Source organism: Pomacea canaliculata, linkage group LG13 (genome assembly GCF_003073045.1).
Source record: "Pomacea canaliculata isolate SZHN2017 linkage group LG13, ASM307304v1, whole genome shotgun sequence".
NCBI lineage: Eukaryota > Metazoa > Mollusca > Gastropoda > Architaenioglossa > Ampullariidae > Pomacea > Pomacea canaliculata.
Genome location: NC_037602.1, coordinates 3586663 through 3599041, shown reverse-complemented (window position 1 = coordinate 3599041; position 12379 = coordinate 3586663). Strand labels below are relative to the sequence as shown.

At 35.6% G+C, this 12379-nt stretch overlaps 1 protein-coding gene across 4 annotated transcripts in view; it reads right to left on the bottom strand.

Moving 5' to 3' along the window:
• Positions 1 to 12379, bottom strand: part of LOC112553655 (glutamate carboxypeptidase 2-like) — a 32479-nt gene that overhangs the window by 10061 nt on the left and 10039 nt on the right. For 2 of the 4 annotated variants that reach the window (XM_025221014.1, XM_025221013.1), the window contains exons 2-12: positions 9706 to 9806; positions 7972 to 8178; positions 6489 to 6551; positions 5678 to 5834; positions 4911 to 5045; positions 3888 to 4013; positions 2448 to 2625; positions 2151 to 2241; positions 1385 to 1477; positions 1020 to 1105; positions 623 to 742 (exon numbers count right to left, since the gene is read on the bottom strand). In XM_025221014.1, the coding sequence (XP_025076799.1) occupies positions 623 to 742; positions 1020 to 1105; positions 1385 to 1477; positions 2151 to 2241; positions 2448 to 2625; positions 3888 to 4013; positions 4911 to 5045; positions 5678 to 5834; positions 6489 to 6551; positions 7972 to 8178; positions 9706 to 9716 (1267 nt within the window). In that variant the 5' untranslated portion in view covers positions 9717 to 9806. Of the gene's footprint in view, positions 1 to 622; positions 743 to 1019; positions 1106 to 1384; positions 1478 to 2150; positions 2242 to 2447; positions 2626 to 3887; positions 4014 to 4910; positions 5046 to 5677; positions 5835 to 6488; positions 6552 to 7971; positions 8179 to 8383; positions 8422 to 9705; positions 9809 to 12379 lie in introns of those variants that run through there. The other 2 variants (XM_025221015.1, XM_025221011.1) reach the window with 2 other exon arrangements.

The window sequence follows — 12379 nt, the reverse complement described above, 5'->3', positions numbered from 1 at the left end:
TATTGTTAAATTCGAAGATGATACCATGCTAACTTTGTTGTTGGGCCATAACCAAAATCATGACAGTGCATTATCAAATATTAAACACTGGAATTTAATGTACATAAGACACAAGAAGTCAGCTTAGACTTCAGACAAAAATAAAAGATGGTTCTGTTTCTAGTGTGTTAAACAATAAACCTGTTTAGATTGTTTACTTCCTCAGGGTGCTTACAAAATTAAGTGTAAAAAATTGACAGTGTTTCTACTTTTAAAAACATTTTTAAACTAAACCCTTTCAGTATCAGCACTAGTTGTAGTAATTTCAATAAGCATTTCACCAGTTATGCACACAAAAGCATAGATTCTGAAACTGTAAAGGTTTAATACAGATCAGTTCATCTTTCGTGAGAAAACTTTCATGTTATATAGTCGAACATTTCCTACTCAACATTTTGGTGATAAATTTGAAACAAAAATAAAATGCACACCAATGAAAATATTTCAAGGTGAACTATCACTATGAAACTACCCGGAGACCTGTCTTTTCCAACATTAATTCTCTCTTTGACCTCATTTTAAAATGTTAAACAGCCTACTTCAATTGCACCAGTCTGGAAGAGGTAAGAGACTTTCCTCCTACCCTTTTTAAGCATTTGTCCAAAAACACGTGTTATCTCTGTTACAGATGCTGTTCCCGAGAGAGGATCAACAGCACCAAAAACCCAGGCATCATGATGATTTCCAATTAGAACATATCGATCTGAAATGCAGTGGGAGTCAACATTAAATATAATACAAAATGATAATTGTAAAGCATTACTTTCTTTCAGTAATGTAAAACTACAGAAATGCAGAATGAAAATCTCTACAGCAGAACAGACATTTAAAATTTATTTAAAAATTTTTAAATAAAACAAAAATTAGGCAAACATCAGAAAAGTAAATTTATTGTCTTAAGAAAAGTAGTAACCTCCCTATGCAGCAATTCAAAAATATATGGAAAAAAGTTACAAAAAAGTAAAATATTATATGCTGACCTGGTTCCTCCCTGCCCTTAATGTAGCCTATGACATTGTAGACTGGCTTCACCTTTATGTAGTTGTTGACAATAAGCCGAACTTTGCTGAAAGATTACATTAAAGCACAAAAGACACGTTGACATATATTATTCTACCAAATATTTCAAAAGAAGAATAAAATATCATCATAAGCATTTGTGTGCAATGAATGTTGTACTATATCCTTTCAAAGCTAGATCACCAATTGATTTTAATTTCTTTTTTCTATGCTGATTCGGATACTATGTAATGAAATTAGATTCATGAAAAAAGTTTTATATCTAACACTATGCAAGCAAACTTTGAAAAATCTTATCAACTACAGTTTACTGTGTAAATCTTACAGATCAGATGTGTTTCCATATCCTGGACCAATGCGGTATGTGAAGTTCAGACCTCCTTGCCAAGTTGCTGGGGCTTCAGGGCCTACCAGATGTCTGGAGATAATGTATTGGATGAAAATGCACAACCAGTTATTTTAAATTGTTTCAAGCTACTTTCTAATATCGAGGAAAACAAAATTGCAAAATGATGATTTGAGGAAATACAGCTGCTGTCACAAAGATGTATGAAAAACCCAAAGTAAATGTTTACTAACCACAATACAATAATTGGAACTAATCAGTTTTCCAAAGAAAGTTGCTATTTATATTAAGTATAGATTATTTTACACAAATTAATTAGAAAATAAAAGACAAATATTGTTTTTTAAGTTTAATGTTGATGGGAAGAGAATTTGTGTTACTCCAATCTAGTAACTATTTCATTGCAAAGCAGCTAGTTCTGTAAACAGATGCCACATGCAGAGAAAAGAAACAATGTGCCAAAAATGAGATGTGAGACTAGGACAGCCAATCCTCACTGCTGGTAACAGGCGCCAACCGTTGCACAGCCGGAATGTTTCTTTTAATAATGGACGACACTAATAGTGATAATAGCAGTAATAAAAAGATTGAAATTTAAAACACTATAATTTAACATCTTTAATACAGAACCTAATTTCAGCTGTAGTGCAGAGTCTTGACTTGCTATTCTTTGCTCAAAATAATAAAAATTCAATTAATAACAGAGTTATTTCTGTTAAAGTTACTCTATAGTAAAATCACATACCCCAAAAGCTGATAGGCATCCTCGTATCCTATAGGCTGGCATGGTATTTTTTGCAGTGCTACCTTTTCTACGGGTATTCGGTTGGCATAGTCTGTGGAATATCATTACTGACTATACCAGAGATGTAGCAGATACACATAGAAAGCAAAATACTCACAAGCATGCAAATGAATGAATGCATTTTAACTACAGCATGCTCTAAGTTCTTGGAGCATTTATCAAGATCTATATCATTTGAAGTGAAAAACTTTGAGCTGTTCTCCAATATATGCACGTTTAAGCTCATGTTACACGTACAGGTTGAAGGATAGAGTGGTGTCTGGATGTCACCATCACCATAGACTGTTCCTCGCTGAATTCCTGTGCCTGGAAGCCACCATGAATTTGGATATGGCTTGACGTTATGAGTGCTGAAATCTCTAGGGTCCGAGTACAAGATTACCCCAGCTGCATTGAAATGTTGGGCATTTTCCACCTGTTTAAAACATATTTAGACACAGGGATACAGATAGCATGCTTATGTCAAGGTAAAATAAAGGTAAAATTAAAACAATTCATTCTGTAGACAAATTTCAGAAGCTAGTGAATATGTAGATATGACAAATATATGGCAAAGAACCATGTTATATCCATTTAGCCACTGTTAGGACAAAGAGACAAACTCACAATAGGAAATCACTCAATAGCCCCTAACTATTACTGTGATAGAGAATGCAGTCAACATCCATAAAAACTTACTTCCAAAAATTGAATCTAAGATCATACCATTGAGTACAAAAACTTTTCAGTTTTGTCTTGTTTGGGTTTTTTATATTTACTAGTGTAAATGCAGTATTACTAAACTTTAAAATCTTTCCCAAGTTTTTTAAATAATTCATCAGTCAAGATTTATTTAATTGTTATTTAATGTGACTTTCAATTTCTTTCTCAGTTCTTCACTTTTTCCAGCAGTCACTTGCTCATCATTATAATCTGATGAGGGCTTCTCCAACAAAGATTCTAAATCATAAAACATAAGAGATCCTGAATCCAGCACCCCTGTAAATACCTGTTCTAACCACTTTTTTTGTACATGTTCACCTTCCACTCTTTTAATGTCATACCTTGTGCTTATTACTACTTATTTTCTTAGTAATTATAGTTAACTACTTAACTTATTCTTCCCCCATAAAGGGCAAAGACTAGACAAAAAAAGTCTTGCTTACTCTACCACACCAGCCTGCAAAACTAATACCTTGTTAATAAATAATTGTCATTGCAGGTCATCAAAAGCTGAATAAAAAACTTAATATTCTGACCATAGAAGAATCAGGATTTTGGAGGAACTGAAACAATATCACTGTCTTGAAAGAATAATAAAAAATGGTACTTACACATATAAAGTTGGACAAAATCATGCTTATCAGTAGGCATCAAATGCATCTTACAAATTATTTTCTTATCATTTAAATCATAACTACTCAAACAGTCTATCTCTCTCTCATTCACTCATACATACACAAGGTAGAGAAAGCCAGAGTACCCAGAAAAAAAAAACTAGATGGTCAGCCCTATAAGCTGGTGTCACATTTATGGAAAGGTACACTATAATTGAAGCCAATCTATGACCTGATTTTTACCATCAAGGTGACAGGTGCTTTAGCTACTGCGCCACCAACTGCCCCATATACTAAATCAGGTGAAAAGATGGTGAGATACTGTGTGTACCAGTCACAAAACAGTATGATGTATGCTCACCTTGTCACCACGGAAAATTTTGCCATAGCGAGCTATGACTATGGTCCCAGTCAAATTAAATGACAGGTTAGTTGTCACGTACATAAAGTCCTCTACAGTTCCATAGTTCACATAGACCAGGTCACCCTGTAAATTGACAAAAATACACAGAGAGTAAAAAGAATGAGTCCAAAACACATGCATAAAGAGTTAACCATATAACAGAGTTAGTCAATATTTACCTACAATTCAATTGGCAGGACTGTCAGCTTTGTACTAGAATATTGCCAGGGGAGAGGCTCAAAAATAAACTGTAATCATTACAGAGAATAAAAGTATCGGTTGCAATTAGGCATTGAGTTGTTGCAACATGACAATGCCTGTTCACATACTGCTGAGTACTGTTGAAACCTCAATTCTGAGATTTTGGCTCACCCTCCAAATAGTCTTGTTTGGTCTACTCAAGGAAAAATTAAAGTGTCATCCATTCAATTCTCAATAAAAACTAAAAGTGGTGCATGCACTGCTTGCTGCACAGCCAAAATATTTTTCCTAAGGGCATAAATCTTGTGCAGCAATGGAAGACATGAGTTGATAAGAAAAGGGACAATGTCTAAAAATGAAGTTATCACAAGTTTTCTAATTTTATTAAAATAAATTTTACTGCTGTGTTGTGGATAATTATTGACTCATGTATATTATGCTTAACTTGAGTTGTACATTTTGTGTAATTGCTGTAATTACAGCTGTCATGAAATCTTTTCTAACTGAACAATAATACATGAAGGAATGCAGTTTTATTCATTCTGTCACAGAATAAGGGACACGCATGCATGATCATAAACATATACATCACTGCGCATCAGACATGATGCATGTATGCAAATGATACAAAATTTTAGATAATAGTCAAAAAAAAATTACTCCTCCATTAATATCAGTACTAATAAAACCTCTAACAATGTTTTTTTTATCAGCTTTCTTACTCATAGGTATCAAGAATTACTCAGACTGATTTTTGACATGTACAGAATCTGTACTCACAGTAACATCGCCAGCAGGAGAGAATGCATTGAATGGTGGAACAACATTAGAGTTGTTTTCTGCTGGTGTGAGTGCCACTTCATATGGTTTTGTTTCACTGATTATCTGTCCTGATGTCACGTTTTTGATCTGGATCTAAGAAAACATACAATTTATGAAAGACTATTATTGATACACTAGTTTTATGTGTGTAATATTATGTTAATCAAGTTGCAGATATAGTCTCTCTTTCTCTACCCTTATTCACCTTATTCTCTCCCCCTTATTTACATTTCCATTTAGTTTATTCTCTTTTTTTCCCTTTGAAAAATCTGCACTAAAATGTAAAAGAACATTAAACTTTCTGTGCCATTGATAGTTAATGTGCTTGAAGTACACTCATTACAAGTCATATTTAAAGGAGAAATTGCTGAATTTAAGTGAGCAAATCTGTTAAGTATCTTACTAGAAATATTTCAAATACCATACAACCTTCCATAAAGGAACAGTCATTCTAAACCAAACTACAGATTAGGAAAAAAACACATTAGTTGTGGTACCTATCCTTTCAGCATCTCTTGTATGCAAAATCCAAAGGAAAATGCTATTAAAATTTACTTCAATACATTCAAACGCTAAAAGAGCATTTAGCTTGAACTGTACACTCAAAAACAATGTACATGCTGTGTTATTTACTTACGAAAAAATGCTAAAGAAATGGTCTCCACACACTCCAGAAATAATACTGAAATCTAAGTACATAGACATTAAAATCATTAGGACTCTACCAGGTTAGGGGTTGTTGTGTTTGGGAAAGATAGCAGCACATCATAGGTGGCCATGTGGACCTCATCCAAGCCATTAGCAATCCAATCGGACTGAATTTTTTTGGCAAGATCTGCATCCTGTTTTGTGCCAGCTAGCCGGGGTTCTTTGGAGTATTCCCTGAAAAAGGCAGGGGTAAAGTTATTGATAAAGTCCCAACCTCTTTCTGTTTAATGCATTAACTTTCACAATTCTCAAATATCAAGTCTTTGCTAAAGTGACCAAATGCATGAGGTTCCTATGTGACCACATGCAGTTTTATGTTTTAATAACAAAACTAGATGGATGAACTAAGCAGACAAACAAGCTTCACAACACGATAAATATTGCCATATTTTGATTATGAGTGCATTATTATGAAAACATGTGCTTCAGATTTGTTTTACAAAATGTAAGCGTATATGTTAAAGGGAAATAGTTGGAAGTATAAGAAATAACTTGTTTTTTCTTTAATTTGGTTTGCATAACATTTCCCTGATATCATAAAATGGCAAAATGTTTGTATGTGCATTGTGGCCCTATGCTCCACTGGGGGTGATTAGGAACAAGAAGAAGAATGTAAAGACTCATGTAAAGAAATATATGTGGACTATAGCAAAAAAATTCAGATCTTGGGGTTGGGACCGGCTGAGGAAATTCTCATTCACTAAGGCAGACATCCCTTGAAAGTACAGTAGCTAAAACCATATCTTGGCTAGATATGTTCTCATAAACAATATAATACTGACTATATCTAACACATTTTTATTTACTAGAAAAAAGCAAACCTGATACCTTAAATTGTTGCGAATTTTATCCTTGTCCACATTTGCCAAAATAAATTGTGTGGAATTGAAACTGCAAAAAAAAACATTGTTGTTTAAATAAATAAATTTTGTATTACGCTTTATCTAAGAGACTGATTAAACTGTTTGCTGACTGTACACAACAATTAAACGCTTATAAAATATTAAACGCTCTCTGATCTTTTGTAAGATATGCCACCCCCACCCCCCACCCCTCAAAAAAAAATTTACATTTGTGGGACGTAATCTCTGGACAAGAGTTTGTGCTAGAGTTAGCGCTGTCATCAATACAGTGAGGGCTAACTGTCCTGTGTTCGGCTCTCGTCTCGGACACTGGGGCACTCTGCTTTTTCTCTGCAAGTGGCATCTGTTGACAGGGCTAACTGTCTTGCTGATATATAGCCTAGTTGCTGGTTCGACATAAAACACCTTTCCTTCCCTATACCTTTGAGGGAATCGGTTACCTATTCAACACCTAGAACCAGATGCAGTAACTCGGGTAGCGAACAGACGTTCAGGGGAGACTACTCGGGGCTTACAGACACGCACTACTTAATTTAGATGCATGAGTTATTATTTCAAGAGTGCTCCTGTATATTTGATAGTTTATTGTTTATGATTTGCGCAGGTTCAAAGCAAATGAAAGGCGAAATTCAGATGGAAATTTAAAAGAGGTATATGGTACGCGATGGACCAGCCGCTCGATCTATCGATCAATTTAAATGGTCGTGGGGCTTTTTTTTTTTAACTGCTCCGAGCCTCCATTGTTTGTTTTGGCCACTTTATCGTGCTTTCAGCCGAAAAACACCTGACGCTGTGGTTTGGTGATAACTATGGATTGAATAATCCTATTGATTGAACAATATGGCTGACTCGCCAGCCTGCACTCACCATACCAAGACAATTGTTTGGACTCCGGATGTTTCATCGCAGTATAACTCGATCTTATCACGACAGCCACGTACATTTATAGATCTTAATATACTCTCCGTCGTGGCAACAGCTGTATACCACAGGGATTGCTTCTAAAATACCAGTGTTTGATAAATTTGATGAAAATATAATGATAAACAATGTCGATTCGTGATAGCCGGCTGATATATTTATGCGACCACTTCTTTTATTTTAGAAATTTTTTTATGCCACGCAGTCCTCCGTATGGGAGATTTAACATTATCAAATTTAAATATTTAGTTGTGTAAGTAAGTATATGGACTGATTCAAATACCCATAAAATAGAGTTTAAATATTTTACGAGGTTGACAAAATTAAGGCAGCTCATCCAAGTTTTGCCAAATCTCTCTCCTTCACGCATGCGTGCACGAGAGAAGGAGAGATTTTCGTGCATACTAATTCACGTTTACATTTTGCAAGAACCTTTCTTCTATCTTATAACGCATAGTATATTTGCATGTGCCAGCATAGATCTTCCATGTTTAATATCAAGAAGAAAGAAAGAAAAAGTTCTATGCCTGTCATCTCCTGAAGGTACTGGCCCACGAGAGTCCGGTTTGTTTCCGCCATTGGTCGACGGGGTTGAAGGATGAGAGAAATAACCAATTAGCACACCTATCACGAAGAACACGCCACAGACGGTACCGAAAACAAGATATCTCTTGTTGCCCTTCTTCCTTCTCACCAGCAGCTCTTCTGAATTCATTGATTCAATTGAATCAAATCTGTGGAAAGAAAGAGATCACTCGAGAGACTATTCAAATTACGTTTTATGACCAATTACAATTAAGTGATTCAGTAAATCTAGGGAAAATATATAACATTGTTATAAAAGTTAATAAAGAAAATTATATAAAGAAAAAAGTTAACTTTCGAGAAAATGTTACTATTCCGTAACATCAAATTTCAGATGCTTTTACATTCACATACCGGTCATAGTACCGGCCGTTGTCTTCCATCACGTAGACTTAGAAGTAAATCACGTAAAAGAGTTCCAAATCACATTTTTAAAAATAACAACATAGTGGAAATACAACGATTTTATTTTTGTTCGGAAGTGCAGTGAAAAGATTTTAAAGGACAAAACGAGTGCAACATTTTTTTACGTTATGATTGGGTTAAGTTCATTTTAAACTAATAATTCCTAAAATATGAGTGCATAATTATGCTTAATTTACAATTAATTAGACCCTGCCGCTAGGAAAGCAGGAGAAAATGACTCTCCTATGCTGAAGAGTTCTATATGCTAGTATTGTTTGCAACAGTGAATGTGGCTCAGTTCAGCAACTCTTTGCATGTTTTCAAGTCAAATGAAGAAACATCGCTCAGGTTGTCGTGTTCATGAAGCGATTTTTTTTCCAGAAAATAAAACGGCTGATTTTCAAATACGGCCCTACAGATCTGAACTTTATTAGAAGCGTTGACTGAAGTTTAAAAAAAATTAAAAGTTCCAAATCAAATTCACTCGAGAGACTGCGTGGTAAGTAATCTTCTTCAGATCACAATTTAATTGGCAACAATCACGATCATTGCAGTCTATCCATCATTATTATCAGTATTAGTAGTAGTATTTCTCTGTTACTAAGTGGGCGAATTGAGTTCATTTTTCCAGATGTGTTATCGATAATAAAATATAAACGCATTTCAGATGTCTGTGACTCTGTTACTATAGTATACCAGATGGGAGTAGAAAATGTAGATGTTGCATATCTGGTGCTTGATCTTCGTTTGAACTTTTTACTAACAGTCGTAGTTGGTTTAAACAGCGCGTGCGTATAGTTGGCACTGTTGTAAGAAGATTTCTTCGTTTTACGGAAAGTCCTAAACTTGCTTCTACTTTATAAGTGACTGGATAACAGTCGATTTTGAAATGTTTTGAGCAAATTATTGAGTATAGTGTAGGGATTAAATTCCAATGGCACGTTTGAACGTCTGTATATACAGATCTCCGAACAATGCTAATCCACTGGCGTATGTTGACTTTATCTTTAGGATTTCCTAAATGAGTACAAACTCGGGCTATAGAGGAGATAGATGAACCTATGATAGAGGATCCTCGCTGGGCCTCCAAGGAGAACACTTGAAATGCCTCTCCTATGGACACTAGACTCTCATATAGTTAGATATATATATATATATATCAATGGCAGTCAGGGGGTTTTAACTGTAATATCGCTTTTTATTCACTCAGTACATTATGCTCCGTGACAATAATCTTTTAGTCTACGCGTGGCTGTTCAAATCTGACTTACCCTCGCATCATCTTTGCAGGTTTTCAAGGGCTTCTGACAGGATGAAGGACACTCCAAGTCTTTACATCGCAGCTGGCTGATAAGCAGCCGAGATCTGGTTACTGAAACAAATATTTATTCTTGGTCTGAATGCATATCTAATTATCTAATAGTTAATGTTTTATTTAATTTACCAGAGGAAATGACAAAATTCGTTTCCCTCTCTCTCTCTCTATTCAAACCTTTCTCTTTTTCTCATTCCTCTTTCATGCGCGAGCACTGCTCGTTATCACATTGCATCTTCAAAGCATATGTGCACGAGTCCACACACCAAGTTACATATATTTGAGCTAAGAAAAAAAAAAGGTTCAGTTATTAAGTAGTTTTACATTATCACAAAAGGAACATGGTGAGATCTGAAGGGAAAATTTTGTATCAGATCTCATAAGACGCATTTCATCAGATTTTTTTTTAAAAAGAAACAGAGAATGAAGAAGCCGAGAGTAAGAAAAAAAATTTTAAACCTCTTTTTTTTTTTTGTAGCCCTGTATTTCTTTTATCGTTTCTTTACACTTTATAGAACAGTCAGAAACGGTCCGGGCATACTGTTTACTTGTACTATAATAAAGAAGACAGATATGGGCGTACCTACAGATGAAAAAAAGGAAAAACTTAAGCGAACTAAGAATAACTATTTTACATCATATTTCGCTCACGATTCACTTTATTGGATGGGTTAGTGCCTTCTTAATCACGGGATACGAGGGACTGAACAGGCCATAAATTACGTTTCCTTGACAGCTTCGTCTTGCATTTTATCGCCTCTGAGGTTGCATGAATTGCCGTTCTGTGCATTCTTCATTCTCGAAGCAGATGCATGCCCTTCAATAATTCACAAGGCCTGCATTATTCGAACAAAAAGTGTCATGCGTGCTGCTTTCTTTTCTAAGACACGTGGACAGTTTCAAGTTCCTTCAGCTCACCTCCTCGTGACAAATCTCCCAGCAACATGAGCATGTAGGGATGTTAATCTCGTTGACAGAGCTATGTCACAATCCAGTGACCTCAAACCCAGTAGGGGTTACGGCGTGCGCAGGTCTACATCAACGGTTGTCTTGAAAAAGGAGATGCTTGCATCACATCTGAGAACAGGTCTGGAAATACACCGACTGGAGTTTGCGACTAACGCGACCAGCAACGTCGGTCAAAGATAACAAAGATAACCTCTCAAAATTACCTAACAGATCTCCAAGACAATAGCCATTCATACTGATTTAAGAGTTCTTTCTGTGCCTTACAAAAAATCCCGGGTAGAAGATAAAGTCAACACACACTAAACCTTCCCACCCACACACACACAATCATGTATGAATTAGAATCACTCTTGCAATGCTCAGCTTGACATACATGATTTTCATACAGGTGCTTATTATTATTAAACGAAATACTATTAAAAACAGAGTACCAAGTTATACATAATAATTATCCCAGTCTAATGAGTCGTTTTAAGGACACACTCAACCAAAAAAAGTCTGTTACAAAGCTCCAACTATCATCAAACGATGATGAGAACTGTTGACGAAATCAAACACATGTCCTGCCTTTCTGTTCCCCCTCCCACCATCTTTAAGTGTTTTTTGAAGTGATTGATTAAACACTAATACCGAGTGCACAACAGTGTATAGAATTATCAGCCCAGGTGGTCGGACTGTTTAGAAGTCTATTGGACGACAAGAATCGATGAGTGTTTCTGGCGCTGACGCTGACGATGCTGTGCAGAGAAGGGTCCACGACGACGACTGGAAAACTGAGCTTAATCCCTTTGCATCATGAGCAACAAGTGAAACGAAAATGAAAATAAAGCCTTACCCATGATTTTATTATTATAGCGTAGTGGTAAAAGCATTCCCAGGTATTTTTTCAAGTTCTTTAATGATTGGTCATTGATTTACAACAGGTGCGATTTGTGCGGTATTGGGGAGACATTTGTGACACAAGTGACACAGCATGTCTACAGTAAGAAATAAGAAGTGCATTGTGTTCACTGGTTTCTTTTGTCAGTTAACAAGTACATTTATCACCACTTGGTCTTCATTCCTCCTCTCTTCCACCTTCCTCTTTTCCATTGTACACGTGTGCACAAGTGCATTTATGTACATGCCCTCTAGTTTGCCCGCTATTTACCATTACACATTACACTTGACACCTACACTGATGTCAAGTACTTGTGTTTTAGTCCCTGCACACCTACCTCTGTCTGAAATGACCACACAGTCACCGGTTTGCTTTAATTACAACAAGAAATATTATCAAGAAATGTGACAATAACAACTGGAAATGGTATGTTTAAATGTTGCAGACATTTTCTATGAGTGAATGGTAAAATGAGATTTTTTTTTATCGGATTTTCAGCCTGACCCAGCTAATGATGTATGTGATATGAGATACAGGCGAATTCTTTCATGCTGTGTCATCCGACCCATGGGCAAGGAACCTTCGCAACAACAAAAGTAATAAAATAATGAGGCAATGCCACCCTTGAGGGTCCTAGTTAATGAAACTTACAGCAGGTTTCACTTTAGTTCAGTACTGTAACATTTACTTTAAAATCTTTAACAGAAAAAAAATATGCAATTTAGTTTTTGAATAATCACATTTCTTACACACTGTATATGTGTGGGAGAGAGAGAAAGAG